The sequence below is a fragment of the Chionomys nivalis genome, chromosome 4, assembly GCF_950005125.1.
Source record: "Chionomys nivalis chromosome 4, mChiNiv1.1, whole genome shotgun sequence".
NCBI classification, from domain to species: Eukaryota; Metazoa; Chordata; class Mammalia; order Rodentia; family Cricetidae; genus Chionomys; species Chionomys nivalis.
The window spans coordinates 40,784,599-40,804,204 of NC_080089.1; the positions used below are offsets into that span (position 1 = coordinate 40,784,599).

The 19,606-nt window shown below is 46.6% G+C and overlaps 1 protein-coding gene across 1 annotated transcript in view; it reads right to left on the minus strand.

The window, feature by feature from the left end:
* Positions 1-19,606, minus strand: part of Sorl1 (sortilin related receptor 1) — a 161,657-nt gene that overhangs the window by 32,858 nt on the left and 109,193 nt on the right. The window contains exons 25-32 of the mRNA XM_057768142.1: positions 18,864-18,983; positions 13,642-13,767; positions 10,966-11,073; positions 9,324-9,455; positions 7,888-8,019; positions 6,399-6,533; positions 5,320-5,475; positions 2,551-2,700 (exon numbers count right to left, since the gene is read on the minus strand). Coding sequence (XP_057624125.1) covers positions 2,551-2,700; positions 5,320-5,475; positions 6,399-6,533; positions 7,888-8,019; positions 9,324-9,455; positions 10,966-11,073; positions 13,642-13,767; positions 18,864-18,983 — 1,059 coding nt within the window. The remainder of the gene's footprint in view (positions 1-2,550; positions 2,701-5,319; positions 5,476-6,398; positions 6,534-7,887; positions 8,020-9,323; positions 9,456-10,965; positions 11,074-13,641; positions 13,768-18,863; positions 18,984-19,606) is intronic.

Sequence of the window (19,606 nt, forward strand, 5' to 3'; positions counted from 1 at the left end):
CAGGCGCATGTAACTTTAGGAAAGCAAGCAGCATACAGACAAGAGCCACCGGCACAGTGCCCCCTTCGGGGCTGGATCTGTGCTAAATTTCTATCGGTTTCTTTAGCAGCATGTTAGGGGGTCGACTTTTCATCAAATGAACGGCTGAGTCAAATTACAATATCAAAAGAAATAGACATAAGTAATGGAGATTAACAGAAGCCTATGAGATAAGCTGGCTCAGAGGGCACAGAGGGCTCCAAGTCAAAAGATTAATTTCTGATACCTTCCACTGTTCAGTGGTGATGTCTGAGGGATGGGTACCCAAACCCAAGTCTGACCAAGTGACTGAATCAAAATGTTAAGACTTGGTGGCTGGAGAGATGGCTCAGAGGAATAGAGCACTGGCTGCTCTTCCAGAGGTCCTGAGTTCAATTCCCAGCAACTACATGGTGGCTCACAACCATCTGTAATGGGGTTTGGTGCCCTCTTCTGGCCAGCAGGCATACACATAGACAGAATATTGTATACATAATAAATAAATAAATATCTGAATAAAGTGTTCCAGTGCTACTAACTGGGGGTGAATGGGGTGAGGGGTCAGGGTGTCCTCCTTGAAGATTAATCTTCCTTTTACTAAAAGGAAGACAATACCAAAAATTACAAGGAGATTTGGAGACCGAAGGAACATAAATGTAGGACTTGTGAATAGTGAATGACATATTAAAACTCACCATAAATTTTAATTTACTTTGTGAATAGTGAATGACATTAAAACTCACCATACAATGTTAATTTACCTTCCTTTTAACGCGTGTGTGGATGCACATGTGTGCACATGTATGGGTGTTAGTACAAAGGTCAGAGGACAAACTTAAATATCATCCTCATGAATGCCATCTACTTCCTTTGAGATAGGGACTTTCACAGGCTTAGAGGTCGTGAACCGGGCTAAGCAGGCTGGTCAGTGAGCCCCAGCGATCCTCCTGTCTCTGGCTCCCCACGGCCAGGGGTAGGAGCAGAGGTTCCTTCACCTTTCATTCCTCTGTGGGTTCTGGGGATTGAACTTGGGGCATCATGCCTGCACGGCAAGCACGTTTCTAAGTGCACCAAATCCAGTGCTAACTTTCCAAGTCTTGATGACGTCATCAGGAACTCGGTTACTTTGTTGGCTTCGTGTCACCTGCAGGGGTGACATGCATGCTTTCATGTTTTTGTCCAAGGTGCTGAGGACATTTAAAATGGACAGAAAAAAAATATATATTTTTTTTTAAAAAAAAACCCTCACAAATGCAAATAAAAAGTAGAAGCAACTTGATCCTTCTAGGTTACATCCAGTTCATAAGGGTTGAATTAAAGGGATTAGCTGATAACAGACACTGCCTTTGACCCAATTTCTCAGGAAAGAGCAACATTTGGTAGGGTTCCCTTTGGGGCTCAGTATTCCTCTTTCATTAGAATCTTAAAGAGAGAAAGAGAGAGACAGAGAGAGAGAGAGAGACAGACAGAGAGAGAGAGAGAGAGAGAGAGAGAGAGAGAGAGAGAGAAACAGAGAGAGAGAGACAGAGAGAGTGCAGAATAGGATGGATGAGGAGGAGTGGAGGTTCCTGCTAGTTTTTTGAGCTGAAGGCTTGCTAGAGACATGGAAGAGACTCCGATACTCCACTGTATGCTCACTGTGCAAAATGAGAGCCAATGAAACAATGTCCTTCCTGGTACTACACGTGTGACAGGGCAGGACATCAATGTCTGCAGCAAGTGGGTGGCCAGTGGAGGGGATCCCATAAGACAAGTCCTTAAGCAGGAGCAACGCTCCCCCATCAGAGAGGCATGTTGATGGCATGTAGCATGGCATCATTCTAGCCTTCCCTCTCAGGTCAAAGGTAGTTTCTGTGTATGGACAGCAACTAAAGGTGCTGGCTGGGTGCCAAGGATTAGACTGGGGACCTTAGCATCACTGTCTTCTCCCATCCAGGCTGCCTGCCTTATCTCCTGGCCCCTGAGCATCAGCAGAACAGCCAGTGTGTCCATCCATCACCTACTCCCAGGGGCTCCCCGGGGTACATCAGGGGAGCAGACAGTGGGGCAACATAGATACCATGCAGGTATCACCTCCTGGGACACTCAGGTTCCTGCGTGGCTTATTGTTTCTCACTAAGTACAATTAATTACTCCAGGAGCAAGTCCCTGGTTCTTAACGCAGCACTGCAGATGCTTTGCCCAGTAGCATATTCTAAATGCCTCAGTGATGCTTGCTGGACACTTCCACAAGGCCACGGCTTCACCAACGGGTGCTTTTATGAATTAAACATGCTTATCAAAAACACTCGTTTCATAGATTTTTCTTCCATTCAGAAATCTTTCCACTGGGATGCTCCTAGTATTTAACATTTAGCCGGTTTATCAAATCCAGCATCACTATCACAGACCATGACACGTGTCCCCTCAGCCGTGTCCTCGGAGAATACTGTAAACATGACTACACAGGGGCACAGCGGAGCCAGCTGCCCAAAGATGGAAGCAGAGAACGGGACTCAGAGCTCTGCAAAGTGACCTTGAGAAGATACTCACGGCAGTTGGCTTCATCCTGGCCATCCTGGCAATCCTGGTGGCCGTCACAGCGCTTCCAGTTGGGGATACATTTCTTTGGTTGGTGACACTCGAACTCAAACCGGTCACACCGTCCACGCTGGGTGGGAGTGGAGGCAGCAGTTGTGTTTGCTAGAAAAGCAATGTTTTTAAATGTTACTTTTCAGTATGGAGAGGGCTTGTCAGGAAGAGCAACCATCCAACTATTAAATGTGCTAGGGGAGTGCAGGTCTGCAGGAACTGTAAGGGGGAGGGGTATGAGGTCCAGGCACCTGCCAGCTGGACAGAAAAAGCAGGTAGGACATCATGTCTTATGTTGTTCCTCTCAGGGCCCCATCACAGACTCACTTGAGAGATTCTCTGTAAAGACATGGCTGTGGATAAGAAGAAAGGAAAGCAGATCAACCAGGAAAGTGACTAGGGGAAGCAGAGGGGGCTGCATCCTACCCTAAGCTATTGGAAGAGAAAGCTTGGAGACAGCCAGCTCTGTATCAGGGGATCCCCAAAGACTCAGAAATCGTCTCTCTCACTTGAAAGTTAAGACCAGGGAAGGGTCGGGCAATAGGACTAGAAGAAGTTCCAAAAGCAGCCTTATCACTACTGTTCCCTTCTGGCCCTAGCCCAGGAGACAACTGCCTTGTTTAAAAGCAGGGGCAGAAACCTGGCTGATTGCGATTTGCAAAGAATCAAAACAAAGGGGCTGTTGAAGCATCCTAACTGAGCAAGAAGATGCTAATGATAACAGAGGTCTCTGTGAGTTCGAGACCAGCCTGGTCTACAGAGCTAGTTCCAGGACAGGCTCCAAAGCCACAGAGAAACCCTGTCTCGAAAAACCAAAAAAAAAAAAAAAAAAAAAAAAGAATTAATGATAACAGAGGCGCTGAACTTATGATCCGCCAATGAGAAGTCAGGTAACTTCCTGACATGAGACCCTGGTAGTTTAGGCAGAGGGCCTAGAATTGTCTAAGGACAATGACCAGCTTCAGAGATAAACAATGAAATTACCAAGGCCTGGGGTTTCCTAGCAAACAGGGTAGCAACAAAGCATGAAGCTGGCACACCCACCCGTGTACTGAGAATCACTCAGCAGCAACTTAGTTCCCATCATGGATTATCTAAGAAAAACCCTTAGTCTCAAAACAAAAACAAAATAAAATATAACACACACACACACAGAGCTCCAAGAAAGGTTGCTTGGAGGAAATAGAGACTTTGTAAGAAGCAAATATCAGGGCTGGAGAGATGGCTCAGAAGTTAAGAGCATTGCCTGCTCTACCAAAGGTCCTGAGTTCAATTCCCAGCAACTACATGGTGGCTCACAACCATCTGTAATGGGGTTTGGTGCCCTCTTCTGGCCAGCAGGCATACACATAGACAGAATATTGTATACATAATAAATAAATAAATATTTAAAAAAAATAATTGCTGCTGCAGCAGCAGTATATTAAAAAAAAAGCAAATATCAGGAAGCTGCTCTCCAAAAAGAACTGAGAGGGACAGAAGCAGGGGGAAGGGAGAGGGAATGGGCAAAGAGGAAAAGAGGAAAAACAGAGGAAGGAGGGAAAAGTCAACAGGAAGAGAAGAGGGATGGAGAAGAGGAAAGGGAGGGGGAGAGTAAGGGAAGAAAAAGAGAAAGAGGGGAAAAGGAAAGAGGAAGGGGAAGGATGGAGTGTTAATTGGTCTCCTGGGCTGGGAAGACAGCTCAGTAGGTAAAGTGCTTATCTCACAGGCTTGAGGACCTGTAATCCAGTGTTCCTAGGGTGAGATGAAGATGGGGAGCTCCCAGAAGCTTGGGGGCCAGCTAACTGACACATACACAACACACAGCAAAGGACCCTGGAACGAAGTGGACCAATGCTGTGGTTGTCCTCTGACCTCCACATCTCCACATGTGAACATGCATGAGCGTACAAACAGGCATATACACACACACACACACACACACAGTTGCATATTTAGGGAATATAAAATTGTTCTTCTATAAGACTACGGGGAGAGGAGAGTTGATAAATTGGAGGGAAATGTGGGTGACTGTTAGCAAAACACATGGTATAAATGAATAAAAATGTCATAAATAAAATCTACTATTTTATATAATGAATATATACTAATGACTTTTAAGAACCAAAAATTTTAAAAAAATGAATAAGCAACCCACCAGTTAAAGTGAGGGCCCCAGTTGTTAGGATATTTATTTAATGATCGCCCTAAAGACTGCTCTGATTTTCCAGGCAAGAAGCTACTGGCGACTTTTAAATAGGAAAGCAATGGATCCACACATAGGAAGATGATCTCACTGTAGACGTAAGAGTGGGCTCTGAAATGGGCTGTATAAAGCATGACAGACAAGGTCAGCTCTCCTCTTAAAAGCAAACTTGGAACTGCCTCTCATTCAGGGATGGCAATGCTACCTCAACCCTGTTCTGCCGTTGGACAGAAGTCTCAAGGTAGACCCTGGCCTCCAGCATCACAGTGGTTGCAAGACTGTCAGCTTTTTCTGTGTTCAGCCACTAGATGGCAGTGATCGCCCTTCTTTTAGAGGGACAGCCTGGCAGTTGGCAAGCAGAAAAACTGGGTGCTCTCTCCTGAGTTGGTACACACACAAACCTCCTTACTATCCCAGCTGTAACTCCTCACTGAGAGGGAGACAAAGTAGAAGGTAGGAACCACGCAGGGCAGTTTAAAAGCTAGGATGATCTCAGGGTACAGTGCCCCCTGAATGCTACTGAGCAAATCCTGGCCAAAACTCACCTAGAGAGGGGCAGCCTTCCTCGTCTGAGCCATCTGCACAGTCCCGGTAGCCGTCACACACCCAGGTATCCATCACACAGGCTCCGCTGGTGCAGCGGAAGTAATTGGGCAGACACGTAGAGGGTCCAGCGGTGGGGGAGGGGAGAACATGAGACTCTGCAGAAAAGCAAACGAGGAGATCCCAAGTGTGAATAGCAGCTTGGTCTCCGATGAAAAACGTGTCCCAAACTGATGCTGATGTCCCTGTTGCAGCAGCCAAAGGAGACCGGTGGCAGACACAGCCCTGAACATCAGCCTGCCTAATTATCATCTATAGGGGGTAGACAAGGGGTTTCCAAAGAAGTGGCAGTCTCTCCCCGACTTAGGAGAGTTAATACACTGGAACAGAGCCATTGTCACACGAGTATGCCCTCACATGGGCTCCTGACTGCGGTTGGAGGAAGTAGGTGGACCAGGGAGACACAAGGTAGCTGGAGAATTCTCACTGAAGCCTAGCATGGCTGTTGCTGAAACATCACCACGACCCAAGGTGAGAAGGCAGAAAGCCTATGTCCCACACCAGGACCCTTACACATATCGAAACATACTTGGGACCTGGGAACTTACTAAAGTACCCATGATATGGGGCCTCTGACATTCCGAAGATATCCCACAGAACAAGGTGTGGGGGTGGGCAGACTCAACTGAGAAGCAAGGCACCAAGTCCTTCAGAGTCGGGAGTGTAACCTTGGAGACAGTGGAAACCCAGCACACAGATCGGTCATACAGTGGAAATTCATGCCAGTGCCGGGAGAAGACGGGAGTCTCGGGAGTCCCTGGGCCCGCCAGCTTAGCTTAACTGGTGAGCCCCAAGCCCTCCAGTAAGAGACAGTCTCAAAAACCAAGGTGGAAAGCACCTGAAAGTGAAACCAGAGGTTGACCTCTGGCCTCTATAAGCAACGTACAAAACCGAAAGTAAATAAAGGAGATGACAACCGGAAACACTCAGCATGACTCCTCCCTCACAAAAAGCCAAAACAGAACAGACTGAGCCAGGCTCTCTAGAGCAGTAGAGCCGACCTGCTTCCCTGGGCTCTCACCTCCACAGTCCTTCTCATCAGACCAGTCCCCGCAGTCATTCTCTCTGTCACATCTCCACCTGTTGGGGATGCAGTGGTCGTTCTCACAGCGAAACTGAAAGTAGCGGGAGCAGTTTGGGGCTTCCGTGGGGTTTTCTGCAGAGAACACACACACTGTCAGTCATTTCCCCTGCACCAGTGTGAATGCAGGCAGAGCTTCCCCTCCGTGTATCTCCCCTGCACCAGTGTGAACTGTTTCTCCCCAGTGTGAACCCAGGCAGCACTTCCCCTCCATGTATCTCCCCGGTGTGACTGCAGCTCTTCCCCTCTGGTGTATCTCCCTGGTGTGAATGTAGCGCTTCCCTTCTGTGTAGTTCCCCAGTGTGAACGCAGGGCTTCCCCTCCGTGTATCGATCCCCTGTGTGAACACAGCTCTTTCCCTCCATGTATCTCTCCTGCACCAGTGTGATCCGTATCTCTCCAGTGTGAATGCAGCGCTTTCCCCTCCTTGTATCATCCCTGGACCAGTGTGAACTCTATCTCCCCAGTGTGAACCAGCGCTTCCCCTCCCTGTATCTCCCACCAAGGTGAATGCAGCTTCTCTCCTCCATGTATCTCCCTAAGGGCCAAGTCCAGGGACATCTGCACTCCTCTCCTGGAGGAGATAAGGCATTCTCCTGGATCCAAGCAGGGACAAATGACATCTGCAAGCTCAACAGCACCCATCTTCTTAGCTCCCAACTCCTAGTTTTCTGACCTGGCACCCTGAGAATAGTTACTCTGAGTTTTAATCATGACACTTTACCAAAGACATAACTTCAGTGTGATGGCAGCCCAAGGGTGACGGTGTGTGGTCTGGAACTGTCACAGGGAGGTCCACATCCTAGCATTTACCATCACGATGGTTACTCTTCATTAGGAATATACAGGGGGACTTAGGGTCATCACGGAAGCATACCTCTGGCTGTGCCTATTAGGACACTTCCAAAAATATTAAATAGAGCAGGAAAGACCCACCCTGAGTCAGGGTAGCACAACCCAGGGGCTGCAGCCATGGATGGAATGGAAAGGAGAAAGGGAACTGAGAGTCAGCACTCATTTCTCTCAGCTTCCTGAGCGGGCACACGGCGTGACTGGCTGTCTCAGGTTGCTGCTGCCATGGTTCTCTTGTTGTGGTGGCCTACATAGATGCCCTTACACTATGTAACAAAACAGACTTTCCTTGCTGTAGGTGTTTCTGTTGTGTATGTTGCCACAGAAGAAGTAACTAAGACACTGTGATTGCTTACCCACTACACTCCTTATGTGTGATGTGGCCCTCCCAACGGGGGAAGGGAGGAGTAGGCTAAACATCCCCCAGCATCTCCTATGGGGATGAGGACTGGCAGCTTGTGCTGCTGAGGAGGAGGAAGGCAAGGCTCCAGGCGAGATGTCTGTGATCATCCCCGCCCTACAGTCTCCCTGTAATGGGAAGGCTGACCGAGGCAGGCAGGTCTTCTGGCTTTCTTACCACAGTTGGCTTCGTCCGAGTAATCACCACAATCATCCATCCCATCACACTTCCAAATCAGGCTGATGCACACCCCATTCTGACACTGGAAGCCGAACTCGTCGCACTCCTTGTGGAACTCAGGGTCTTGAGCTAGAAGGTGACAAACATCTGTTAAGTCCAGGTCACTTCCATTTCCATGCTAGAGAGTTCTAAGCAGCCAGGCTGCTTGGAGGCAAAGGTCCTCTGCTGAGAGACTGCGGAGCTAAGGGGGCCTCGAGAGATAGAGGCCGGACTCGGTCTCAGCAGAGCACACCATTAACTAAGCCATTCCACAAGCATGGCTGGACCCCTAAGCCCTGATACCACGCCTGCTTTGGAGATGATGCTTTCAACGAGGGAATGTAAATTAAAACATGGCCTTCAAGGTGTGCCCGAATCTAGTATGACTAGTGTGCTTAGAAAGGAAAGTCCCTACCCTTCGGCAGGCTAGGGAAAGACTGTCACTTAAACCCAGGGATTCAGTGCCAACCCAGGCAACACAGCAGGACCTTGACCTTGTTCCTTTAAATAAATAAACACAGCAAAAGTGGAAGCTTAGACAGACACTTAGAGAAGAAAGATCACGAAAGACACTGGTAAAGACAGCATTTCCCAGGGAGAGGGGGAGGCCCGAGACAGTGCTATCAACACCTCAAGAGTGAACAACAGAGCTTCTGGTGGTTGAGCCACCCAGCCAGTCTGCAGCCTTTGGCTATGAGAGTTCAAGATGTGCACAGACCTAGTGCTGTGCTTTGAACGTGAAATATCCCTAACTGGCTTTGGTTTGAACACTTGGTCTCTACTTACTGCCACTACTTTGGGAAGCTATGGCACCCCGGAAGTGGGACTTAACTTGGGACAGTAGGGAAGTGGGGCTGGGCCTTTGGAGGTTGTGCTTGCTCCTCAGCACCCTTTGCACTCTGCTCACTGTGTTCCCTGAGGTGAAATGTTCTCTCCCAGCGCACTGCTACCACCGTCATATTCTGCGCAAGTACAGGAAGCCAAACAGCCATGGACCAAATCCTACGGACCAAACCCTATGAAAACCATGAGCCCAAGCAGAGTCCCCCTCTTTAAAGCTGCTTCTGCCAGCTGTTCGGTCACGGTGACACCAAAGTAATGGCCAGGGGCATTTTGCAGCAGGAGATGTAAAATAAAGTATACAATATGGGGACCACTGGGGCAAAGCAGTGCTACGGAGATTAGCTCCTCGATACGGATACAGGCCAGTCTCTCCCACAAGGTGACCCTTGAGCCAAGGTCCTGGTCACTCACCAGCCGTATGGCACTTGTGTATGGATAGATACAAAACATCAGTGCATACGTGAGAAAAGGAACAACCATAAAGAGCAGGCTGGGACACGCGAGTCTTCAGGGTCCCACGGAGCTGCCGACCTCCCCACCCATCCACTCACAGCATCCGGCGAAAGTGGCGTCCTCGTCAGAGCCATCGCGGCACTGGACGATCCCGTCACACACCATGGAGTGGAAGAGACACTGCTGGCGGTTCTTGCACACGAAGTCCATGAAGCGCGTGCAGAAGGGCTCTGAAAGAGAGCGGCAAGGAAGGGCCGTGAGTGCCTGAGGCGGCAGGGGCGCTCGACAGTCCTGACCAAATGGACACACCATCTGCAGGGATGTGAGAGCCACTGTGGATGGAGTTCCTGTTAATGCAAGGCTCCAAGCTAAAGCATTGCCATAGAGTGCACCATGAAACATCCGAGGCAACATTATAAGACATTTTATTGTCTCTGCATATGAAACAAGGAAATAAGGATCGCAGCATCAAGTTCTCTCTCCACCAAGGACACATGGCTAACGAGGGAGAAGCCCACACTACCACCTAGAGCTGCTTAGCACAAAGTCCAAACCTTAACCGTGATTAATATGACACCGACTCTCTGATACGGAGGCCAGCAATCAGTTTCTACAAGAAACCAGTGTCACATGCTGAATTGAACCCCTGCCTTCAGTTTCTCTGTTGAAGAGCTAAGACTAATGTGATTAACTATCTGGAGACAGGCCCTTTAGCAAACCGCTCAGGTTTAAAAGGTCACTAGGGATTAAAGAAGCCACAATAGGATAGGTGTCCCTTTAAGAACAGACATCAGAAATGCATGAAGAGACCATGTGAACGCATAGCAAGATGGAACCTGGAGTTGAGTAATAACTGCCTTTGATAGCCCTCATAATCTTATAAATGAATTGCTTATAGTATGCCCGCTCCCCAAATGTGTCTGTCTGTGCACAAACATGTCTAGCCTAAGATGCTCTCCCATGAGACGCCCATGGCATTAGGCTTTGTTTCACAGAAGCTAAAACATAGCTTCTTTTGCCTACTCAGTTTCATTACGATAGCATGGGAACAGCCACATGCAACAAATAAACAGATGATACTCAGTGTGTTCAATGCGACTTCATTCGAAAGAGCTGGCTACGGCATGAATTTGGCCACAGGCCAGGCAGCCATGCCTATACTAATGTGTTTGCTTTTGAGCGATGGGCTGGACCCTACCTAGAGGCCAGATCGCAGCACCAGCACTAACACGTTTGTTCTCGACCTGGCCTGCACTCTAGAATAGCATGGAACACTGTAAAAGAGGGAGATATCTCAACACCAAGGCCACACTCTAGACTAAGTCAGACTGTCTGGGGTTGCCCCCAGATGCTGTGGTTTTTGAAAGTCCCAGCTATTTCCAGCGTTCTCCACAGATGTGTACCATAGGAAATCTTTTGAGAATTGAAAACGAGATAAAAAAGGGTCATCAGACCTAAAACACTCCTCAAGTGATATTCAGTAATAAACAATAATAAAGCCAGTCACGCAAAGAGGGAAGAGCCCAGGTGAAAACAATCGGCAGCTGATCATACCCAGGGCAGCCAAATGGCAACGTTTACCCAAGTATGGCCTGATCCCCCCTCCCCCATCGCTCTGCCTACCTTAACACATCCCTCTCCCTGTGCCTTGCCTAACTCATCCTCTAGGTCCAGCACTCTGGGACCAGGTACTACAGAAATGAACAGATTGGAGTCTACTAGGGCAGGGAGTCGGCTCACCACAGTGCTGCTCATCGGAGCCATCCGGGCAGTCCCGCAGGCCGTCGCAATGCTTGCTGGACGGGATGCAAGTGCCGTTTGGGCAGTGGAATCCATTGCACTTTTTCTCTGAAATGGAAGTCAGCCACAGAAGAATGACAGAGAAAAAAAAAAAAAAACAGGCTGGCACCCACAGTCGTTGGCAGGGTACAGACCCCACACCACCTCGAGGATAGTTTGCTAATGGTTAGCAAAGCTACAAACTGACATATGTTTTTGACCCTGCAATTCCAAATTGTGTTCTATTTGCACAATTGAAAAATAATATATGAACATAATGTAGCTGAACTTAGCGTAAGCCCAAGTGTTACACTGCAACACTTTGTACCAGCGACAAGCCATCTGCATGTAGGGACTGATCAATAAATGGCTGAACAGCGGAGGAGAAGATGGCCATAAAAAGTCTGAAGAAGACTACTATAAAAAAATGTCATCCAGCCGGGCGGTGGTGGTGCACGCCTTTAATCCCAGCACTCGGGAGGCAGAGGCAGGCGGATCTCTGGGAGTTCAAGGCCAGCCTGGTCTACAAGAGCTAGTTCCAGGACAGGCTCCAAAGCTACAGAGAAACCCTGTCTCAAAAAACCAAAAAAAAAAAAAAAAAAAAAGTCATCCAGGATCTATAACTATTTAAAGAAAAAACACAAGGTACAAAATAACACTTGTGGCATATTGTGTGTATATGAGAGGCCTAACACGTGGTGCCTTTGAATTTGTATTCATATTGCATATGACAGCGGGTGGGGGGTGTGCTGTCAAGTGTGTCCGTAGTCAGCTCTACTGCAGTGTGGACATCCTGAGACCTCAGTGAGACAGACCTACATGGCATGGTGCAGGTCGCTCATTTCACCTGCCCTTGTGATGTAACCAGGAGGCGCAAGGTGACACTGTCACAAGGTGAGGTGGCAGGCCCTACTGCTGACCTTCCTACGAGAAGGGGTCTATAACAGTGATAAAAAGGATGAAGATCATACAGTAAGCACAAACAGCAGCACGCATGTTTGTTATCACTATCCGAGTATCGCATATAACATGTAACTGTGTGTGCCACGTGTGTATACGGCTGGCAACACTACAGGCTCATTTACACAGTGCCGCCACAAACACACGTGACACATCCCACCACGATGTGAGGAAGGCTCTAGAAGGAGTTATTACCTGACAGAACTTTGCATCTCCCTACAATTCGCATGTGATCTTATGGGACCATTGTAAAGACAGCCCATCACTGACTGGACCATCCTTAGACAGCACATAGCTATACATGCACAGAACAATTCACAGACATTCAAAAATATTAACCAATATGTAAAACCATTAGATTATGGTTTCCTAGAGAGACAAGGTAGACAGGAGGGCAATGTTGACTATAGACCCATTTATGTTTTTTCTTACCTCCGGCTCCCTGACTGTACTATAAAACTCATTATAGTTTTATAAGAAAAAGAAAAAAGTTTCAATGACTAGGGGAAGAAAAGGACACAAAATCCTAGTTATTAAATCCTAGCTTTTTAATGCTCTACAAAACACTTCATATCTTAATTCTTATTCTTCAGGAATCCTAAGGCAAAGTCTTTTTGGAGTATGTTTGCTTAGAACTGTTGAGAGCCTGGGGTTTTGCAGCTATTTCAAGTGGAAATGAAACCAGAACTAAGATATCCTAATGCTTGAACTGCACAGCTTACCCGAAGTCTCTCCCCCCGCCCCCCGCCCTCCCCCCGGAGCCGTGGAGTGCTGCTAGAAGTGAAGGCAGATCTACCAGGGTGAGCAGAGAATTTGAGAGCCCAGGGCCTTGCAGTTCGCTCTACAAAGACTAGCTCCAAGGCAAGGAAATGAGTTGCAATCTGGTAAAAAGTCACCATTCCTTGAAAATCAGTCAAAAAGCATCGTTCAGACAGAGAAAACGTCCGTGGGTCTCAGGATTTTGGAAGATGCAAATGCTGCTAAGTAAAATAATTTTTGATAAAGTCCAAAACCAGCTAGGATGATGAAGTCTAATATCAAGGGAGACAACAGGGAATACGCGGTACAGGATGGGTAGAAAGCACTTAGGATAACCTAGCAGCGAAGGGAACCATGGGAAAACATAGGAACTTCTGCCACCATCAGTCCACACCAAGCAAAGTGTCCCAGGAAATGGTTCAATGGCAGAACAAGCCTTCGAAGGACATGGAGGGTTGTGTTGGCTTAACGATAAGAATGGAGTGCTCTCAAATGCTCAGCAGAGATCAACTAGATAAATCAGATGATCATAATTAATATAAAATAAATATGCATCTCACAGAAAAATGCTCACCACAGGAAATGCAGGTATATGGAAATTGCTAACTTTGGCTTTAGAAAGTGAAAGAAGATTATATAGAACTTATATAATGACATTTGTCCACAAAAACTGCCCTCCTGTGAAAATTTAGAATGTCAGCAAAAGAAACGATAACAGTCAAATAGAAAAGTTCTGTGTGTGTTGCTTTATTATTGTAGTGGCAGGGTGTGTGTGTGTGTGTGTGTGTGTGTGTGTGTGTTAAACTGCTAACATGGGAAAACAGTTTCACCTGGCTGGAATATCAGCTGACCCTCCCCTAAATGACAGCGCCCCCCCGGGGGAAGGGCCAGGCAGGGGACCAGGGAATTTGTACTTACCGCAGCTGACGGGATCCTCATCAGAACCATCCTGGCAATCTGCGTCACCATCACACGCCCACCGCTGGGGGATGCAGTGGCCATTGTGGCACTGGAAGTTGGAGGCCTCACACGTGTGATAGATCGCTGTCAACAGAAAAGAGGACCAAATCATTCCTTCTGTGCCCCCTCCCCCATCACCTACCACAAGAAAGCCCTACATTAGATATCAAGGTGGGGACTTTGGGAGCAGCTGAGCTCCGCCTTGGTGGAGAGTCAAGTACCTAGGGCTGAACTTGAGGTACAAATAGTTTTCCTTTAGTAATATCTTCGCTGCTAAAGAGAAAGGCAAGGGCAGGGGACAGGAGACCAGGGAGACTTCTCCCTCTATCAATATCTACCAGCCATTGGTACACAGCATCGTATCCACCACAACCACTTGGAAAAAGAGAAGAGGAGGCGGTGCTACAGTCACTGCTATAAGAATTGTTTGTTTGCACATGGGTCAAGGTCACCAAGAAGTCAACCAAGAATGTCTCAGCAGGCATCTGCAGGTTACACAGGGTTCCGTAAGTCAGTGGATAGGCCTGGGCACCCACAGAAAAGACTCGAGCTTTACAACTAATGGGCCATTTTACAACTGACAGACTGACTTGGAGAGATTAGGACACAGACCCTGATGTAACAGTAGCAGACTGTGCTCCCTTTCACACTCTCGCTTAGGGCCCCTCCTAGAGATGCCAGCGATACAGGGATACAGATCTACAGAGAGAAGAGGGGCTGTGTGTTCTGAAAGAAAGGTTCTAGGCCTCCCTTAGCGACTGTGTGGAGGCCTCAATTTCATCTTATTATCCTGGCTTCTTGAGAGTTCATCTAAGTTATGAAGCGAGGGGACTTCATGTAATTCTAAGTAACACTACCCAGTTTTCGATGTGGAAACCTGCGGGGCCACAGAACACAATGAATTCATCCAGAATCTCAAAGAAAGTAAGCCTGGAGCGTGGGATGATCTAAACCTTCTATAAAGTCAAGAGCAACATCTGCCACACTTAGCATCCAGCACACACACCTAAAAAGAAGACAATGAGACAGAGAGACGCAGTATTTTATTTGCTTTTGGTTTACCTATTTATTTATTTCAGCTTGAGTCAGTGTCTCTATATGTAGCCCTGGCTGCCCTGGAACTCATTATGCAGACCAGGCTGGCTTTGAACTTGCAGAGATCTACTTGGCTCTGCCTCCCTGTGATTGAGGGCTAGGATTACAGGCCATGCACAACACCAGGCCTTAGAGGTGCTGTCAGAAACTAACAGCCTCATTGGTGCACAAGTTATTAAACCTCAAAGATACTTGAACTCAAGTAGACAATACTTGCATCCACCCAAGCCAACAGTGTAATGGACTTTTCCATCCTCTCATGAAGAGAGAGGAAACTGGGTTTTGTTTTCTGTTCAGTGCTGAAGAAAAGCCAGAATTTGTATGGTTCACAACTGATATAAAGAAATCATCGGTTCTCCTGATTTACAGGGGACACTCTCTGAGACACTGCACGGATGTCTAGAATTTCAGATGCTACTGAACACGGCATAGATATGTTCTAAGATATACATAACTATGATGCTTAATCACAGAAATAATAACCATCAACAACAGCTAATTATAAAATAGAACAATCATACTATATGGCATAAAACTCATTTATAATTTTAAAATTGTTTGTTTCTGGAATTTTCTCTTTTTACATGTCAGTTGACCACTATCCAAAGTCAAATCACAGAGAACAAAACCATGCGCAAGGAACTACTGTAGCCTAGGCTGGCTCCTTGTTGGTCCAGCTGTGTGAATAGACATCCTCCCAACAGGAGGGCACAAACAGGAGCAGGCTGCTAAGAAGAAGCTACAGATTTTTATTCAATGGAGATGACTGATGGCTTGCTGTTGAAGGGCTGGGAAAATTGGTTTATAGTGTCCTCCAGAATTTCTACGGAATTGAAGTCTATTCTTTTGTAATGGCAAGAAATACCCAAACCTGGTTCTTCAAAGCATTTTAAAACAAGTACGCTCCATTATCTGTCTTTTCATGTCTTTGAAGACTGAAGAGGCACACACATAAGCCTACGGGGAATTTTTGATGTTTACAAGTTCAGGCATTTAGAATCCATTAAACATCTTAAAAAATATATACATGTGCTAAAAAAGAGGGACCCATGAATCTTGCTTGTTACCTGAGTTCTTATGCACTAACAGCCATTACCCAGATTCTTTGGGGTTTGTTGATGCCGAGAATCTGACCACCTGTAACAAGCTTCAGCCTGGTTCCTTGGCACAAAGTCATCTAAAGCTATTACCACGAGAAGCTACTTGCTTTCCACCCTGTGTGCTTGTTTTTAATTGAAAACAATTTCAAAGTGCTGGGGGTGGCTTCCAAATGACAACCCGGGAGGCACGTCTGAGATCTCCGGACTTTAGCCAGATGCTGAGCCCAGCAAGGTTCATCAGTTTGCATAGTTTTGCTCAAGTCGCCGGCAATGCCTAGAATGTATAACTTTTTCCTTTTCTGGATTAAAGAATACAATCTTCTGAGTAACTGACTAGTCCTCTGGTTTTAAGTGTTTGAGAAACAGCATGTGCTCAAAAATAAAGCTTCAGTTACAAAGATGAAAGAGGATGACTGATTTGGGGTGCAGGATTTGGGGGACTTAAGGACTGTTTGCATTATGGGAGTCACTGTGACCGTGGGGTTGCTGGGGTGAGCATCCTACCACTTGCCCTCTGACTTTGATTTTCCCCACCCTATCACCATCTGTTAGAATACCTGACCAAAACCATTTCCCACACATAAGTAGGCCTACACAGGTGAACACTGTAGTCTAGGAAGGGTATTTAAAAAAAAAAAAAAGATCACATTACTATAACTAAATTTGAATATTTAATGATATTTTAAAAGTATAAAGAGAACTAGAAAGAATTACAGGTTATCTCTGAAACAGGATAGATAGATAGATAGATAGATAGATAGATAGATAGATAGATAGATAGATGAGATAGAGAGACAGACAAATAGATGATGTATGGAGAGATGACAGATAGAAACTTAAGTAATAACAACAACTAAGTTTTAGACATTAATTTATTTATTATTTATTTATTTATTCAGAGTTGATAGGAATAAAAGCCAGGGTTTGAAGCATGCTGGGCAAATGCTCTATCATTGATCTACCTTCTCAACGCTAGTGTTCAAATTTTTAAAAGATAACATTGAAATATTAAATATTCAGTGCTTTTAAAGTACCCAAGAGTTTACTAAGCATTTTAATTTTGGAATTGTGGGTCTGGATTTAAAGTGCTTCTATACCTGAGAGAGGAGAAAGATAGTAAGAGTACAAGACAAAATGCTTCTAAAGTGAATATCAAAACAATTAGGGTGTGTTGGAAGGAATGAAGAGGGCAGACAGAGCCTGGGTAGCATAGAGGATGCTACATAGGGAATGAGAACAAGGAGAACTCACACCACAGAGGGCACAGTGAGCTGAGACCACCAGACCCTGACTCATCTTCCTTGTCTTAATACAATAGGTCAGGAACTGAAGTGCCAAGCCCAAGGCACAAAGAGCTCAGATTCACCCTCCAGCTATTTGGAGATGGCAAGGAGGAGAATCAGCCTTAAAAGAACTGGAGAACCATTGGCACAAGGTTGCAGTTAAATGGCAAAATTGGCGTTTCACCAGTGAAACCTTCCTACAGAAAACCAGAGAGAAAACCTGGAGTTTATGACATGCCCACCCATAGTACTGAAATGCTAATCCATTCTGGAAGTCTGGTACAAGCTCCTGGAGGCTGGGTTGGTCTAACATGGCAGCACTAACAAGACGCTCAATCAGGCTGTAATTTACATACAGAATGCCCAGGCGCACCCTTCTGACACATTAATTAGCTACCCAAACTCAAACCTACAGGCAGCATCCACATGCTCCTGGGCTCACAGCGGCTCCTGTGACAGCCCACTTTTCCTCCTCAACAGGCCACACATGGTACACAGGAGCACTATCTTGGCCCCCTCTCAGGGTAGAGGCAGACATCGAGACCATGCCCGGGAACCATGTGGCCTTCTCAGGGCTGAGACTGGGGGACATTACAGAGCATCCTAACGATACACAGGGCTGAGACTGGGGGACACTACAGAGCATCCTAATGATACACAAGGCTACAGAGCATCCTAGTGATACACAGGGCTACAGAGCATCCTAGTGATACACAGGGCTACAGAGCATCCTAGTGATACACAGGGCTACAGAGCATCCTAGTGATACACAGGGCTACAGAGCATCCTAATGATACACAGGGCTACTGTTCTGGAGTGCATAGGATCAAACTGAATTCTAGCTACTAGAGGAATCCAGGAATTCAGGACATTTTCTATTCTAATTTTAGTTTTTAAAAAATTATAGTCATATAAAAACATAGAGTCAAAGCAAGGGTATTATAAAGGATGTGTTTATTTCTCACAACCTTTCCAACTCCTAAAACTACCCAATGTTCACTCCAGTTTCCCAATAGCACACACTATTCTACAAACTTCTACCATGCATTCATTCACAAAAATAATGTAGACATGGGTGAAACCACGAGAGGAATCAGAACATAGTCCCTACCTTACACTGTCTAGCATTCATGACCCGCTCAGGAGGTTTCCAGATTTATTCTAATGAACTCTTAAAGAAATGCAAGCCCAGTTTGCATCTTAACTGCTTTAGTGAACCCTGGATGCTTCATTTTAAGAGCATTAGCTAGGATAGTGTTACTCAAACCATGTACTTGGCAGCTTACATCCATCTGTAACTTTGGTTCTAGGGGATCTGATGCCCTTCTCTGACCTCCTCTGAGGGCACTGCATGCACACGGCACAAATACACACAGGCAGGCAAATACTAATACACACAAAAATAAAAATAAAACTTAAAAAAAATGCACGGTTCCTAGACAAAACAGTCAGTCTGTATGAATGGCTTACACTTACTGGTCCTGAAGAACTAAGAAGAAGGCTCCAGAATGTAAATCCCTCAGGACACTGTGCAGTTCTGCTCATAGCTCATACCCTCATCATACACCGACTCTGAGGAGGGCTGACCTAGATGCCTTTCACGCTAATTCTCAGCGGCTAATTTCCATGCTCACTTAAGGCCTCAGTGCCCACTGGTACACAAATAGATGAGCGCCGTTTCCCAGGTCAAGGCAGTACTGACCGGTACAGTTGGCTTCGTCAGACCAGTCCCTGCAGTCATTGTCTCCGTCGCAAACCCAGGAGGAGCGGATGCACATCCCAGAGCTGCAGTTGAACTCGTCACTGCGGCACTGATGCATCTCTGCAGGGGAGGAAGCACAGGAGGGTGTTGGGAGGTTGTGCTCAGAATTTGGCTGCTGAGGTTAAGCATCTAAGGAGTCGGAAACAGACACAAGCCACCCATCCTTCCGACAGCGTGGACACAGAGACTTTCGTCAGGAGCCATCCACCACGGATCTACCAGACACTGGACAGAAAGGCCTCAAACCGAGGATGTAAGGTCACCTGGAGTAATTCCTGCCATGCATGCTGGAAACAGGTTCTAGATGTGCTGAGATACCGACACCCTGGAACTCAGAGGGAAAAAACTAACCTCTCCCATTTATCAATTTATCATGGCATCCACTTAGCATACTCCACAAAGATTTCTCCCCCGCTATGGCAATGGAAAGGAAGTTGGGATGCCGTGATGAGGGAGGCCAGGGAGCGGACAGAAAGACAGGAGATCCTAGAGACACACTGCTGAGGAAAAGGCCATGTGAGCCAATCACTGGAAGATGCTCACCTCAAGGAAAGTGGGCTTAGAGCTGAGATGTTTGAAGGAGGAGACGCAGCTCAGGACTTTCTTTCCTCTGGGATGCTCATGGATTTGCTCTTTAGGAGGGAAGGTTCCTGAGGCCAGTGGTGCGGTGCAGCTTCACCATG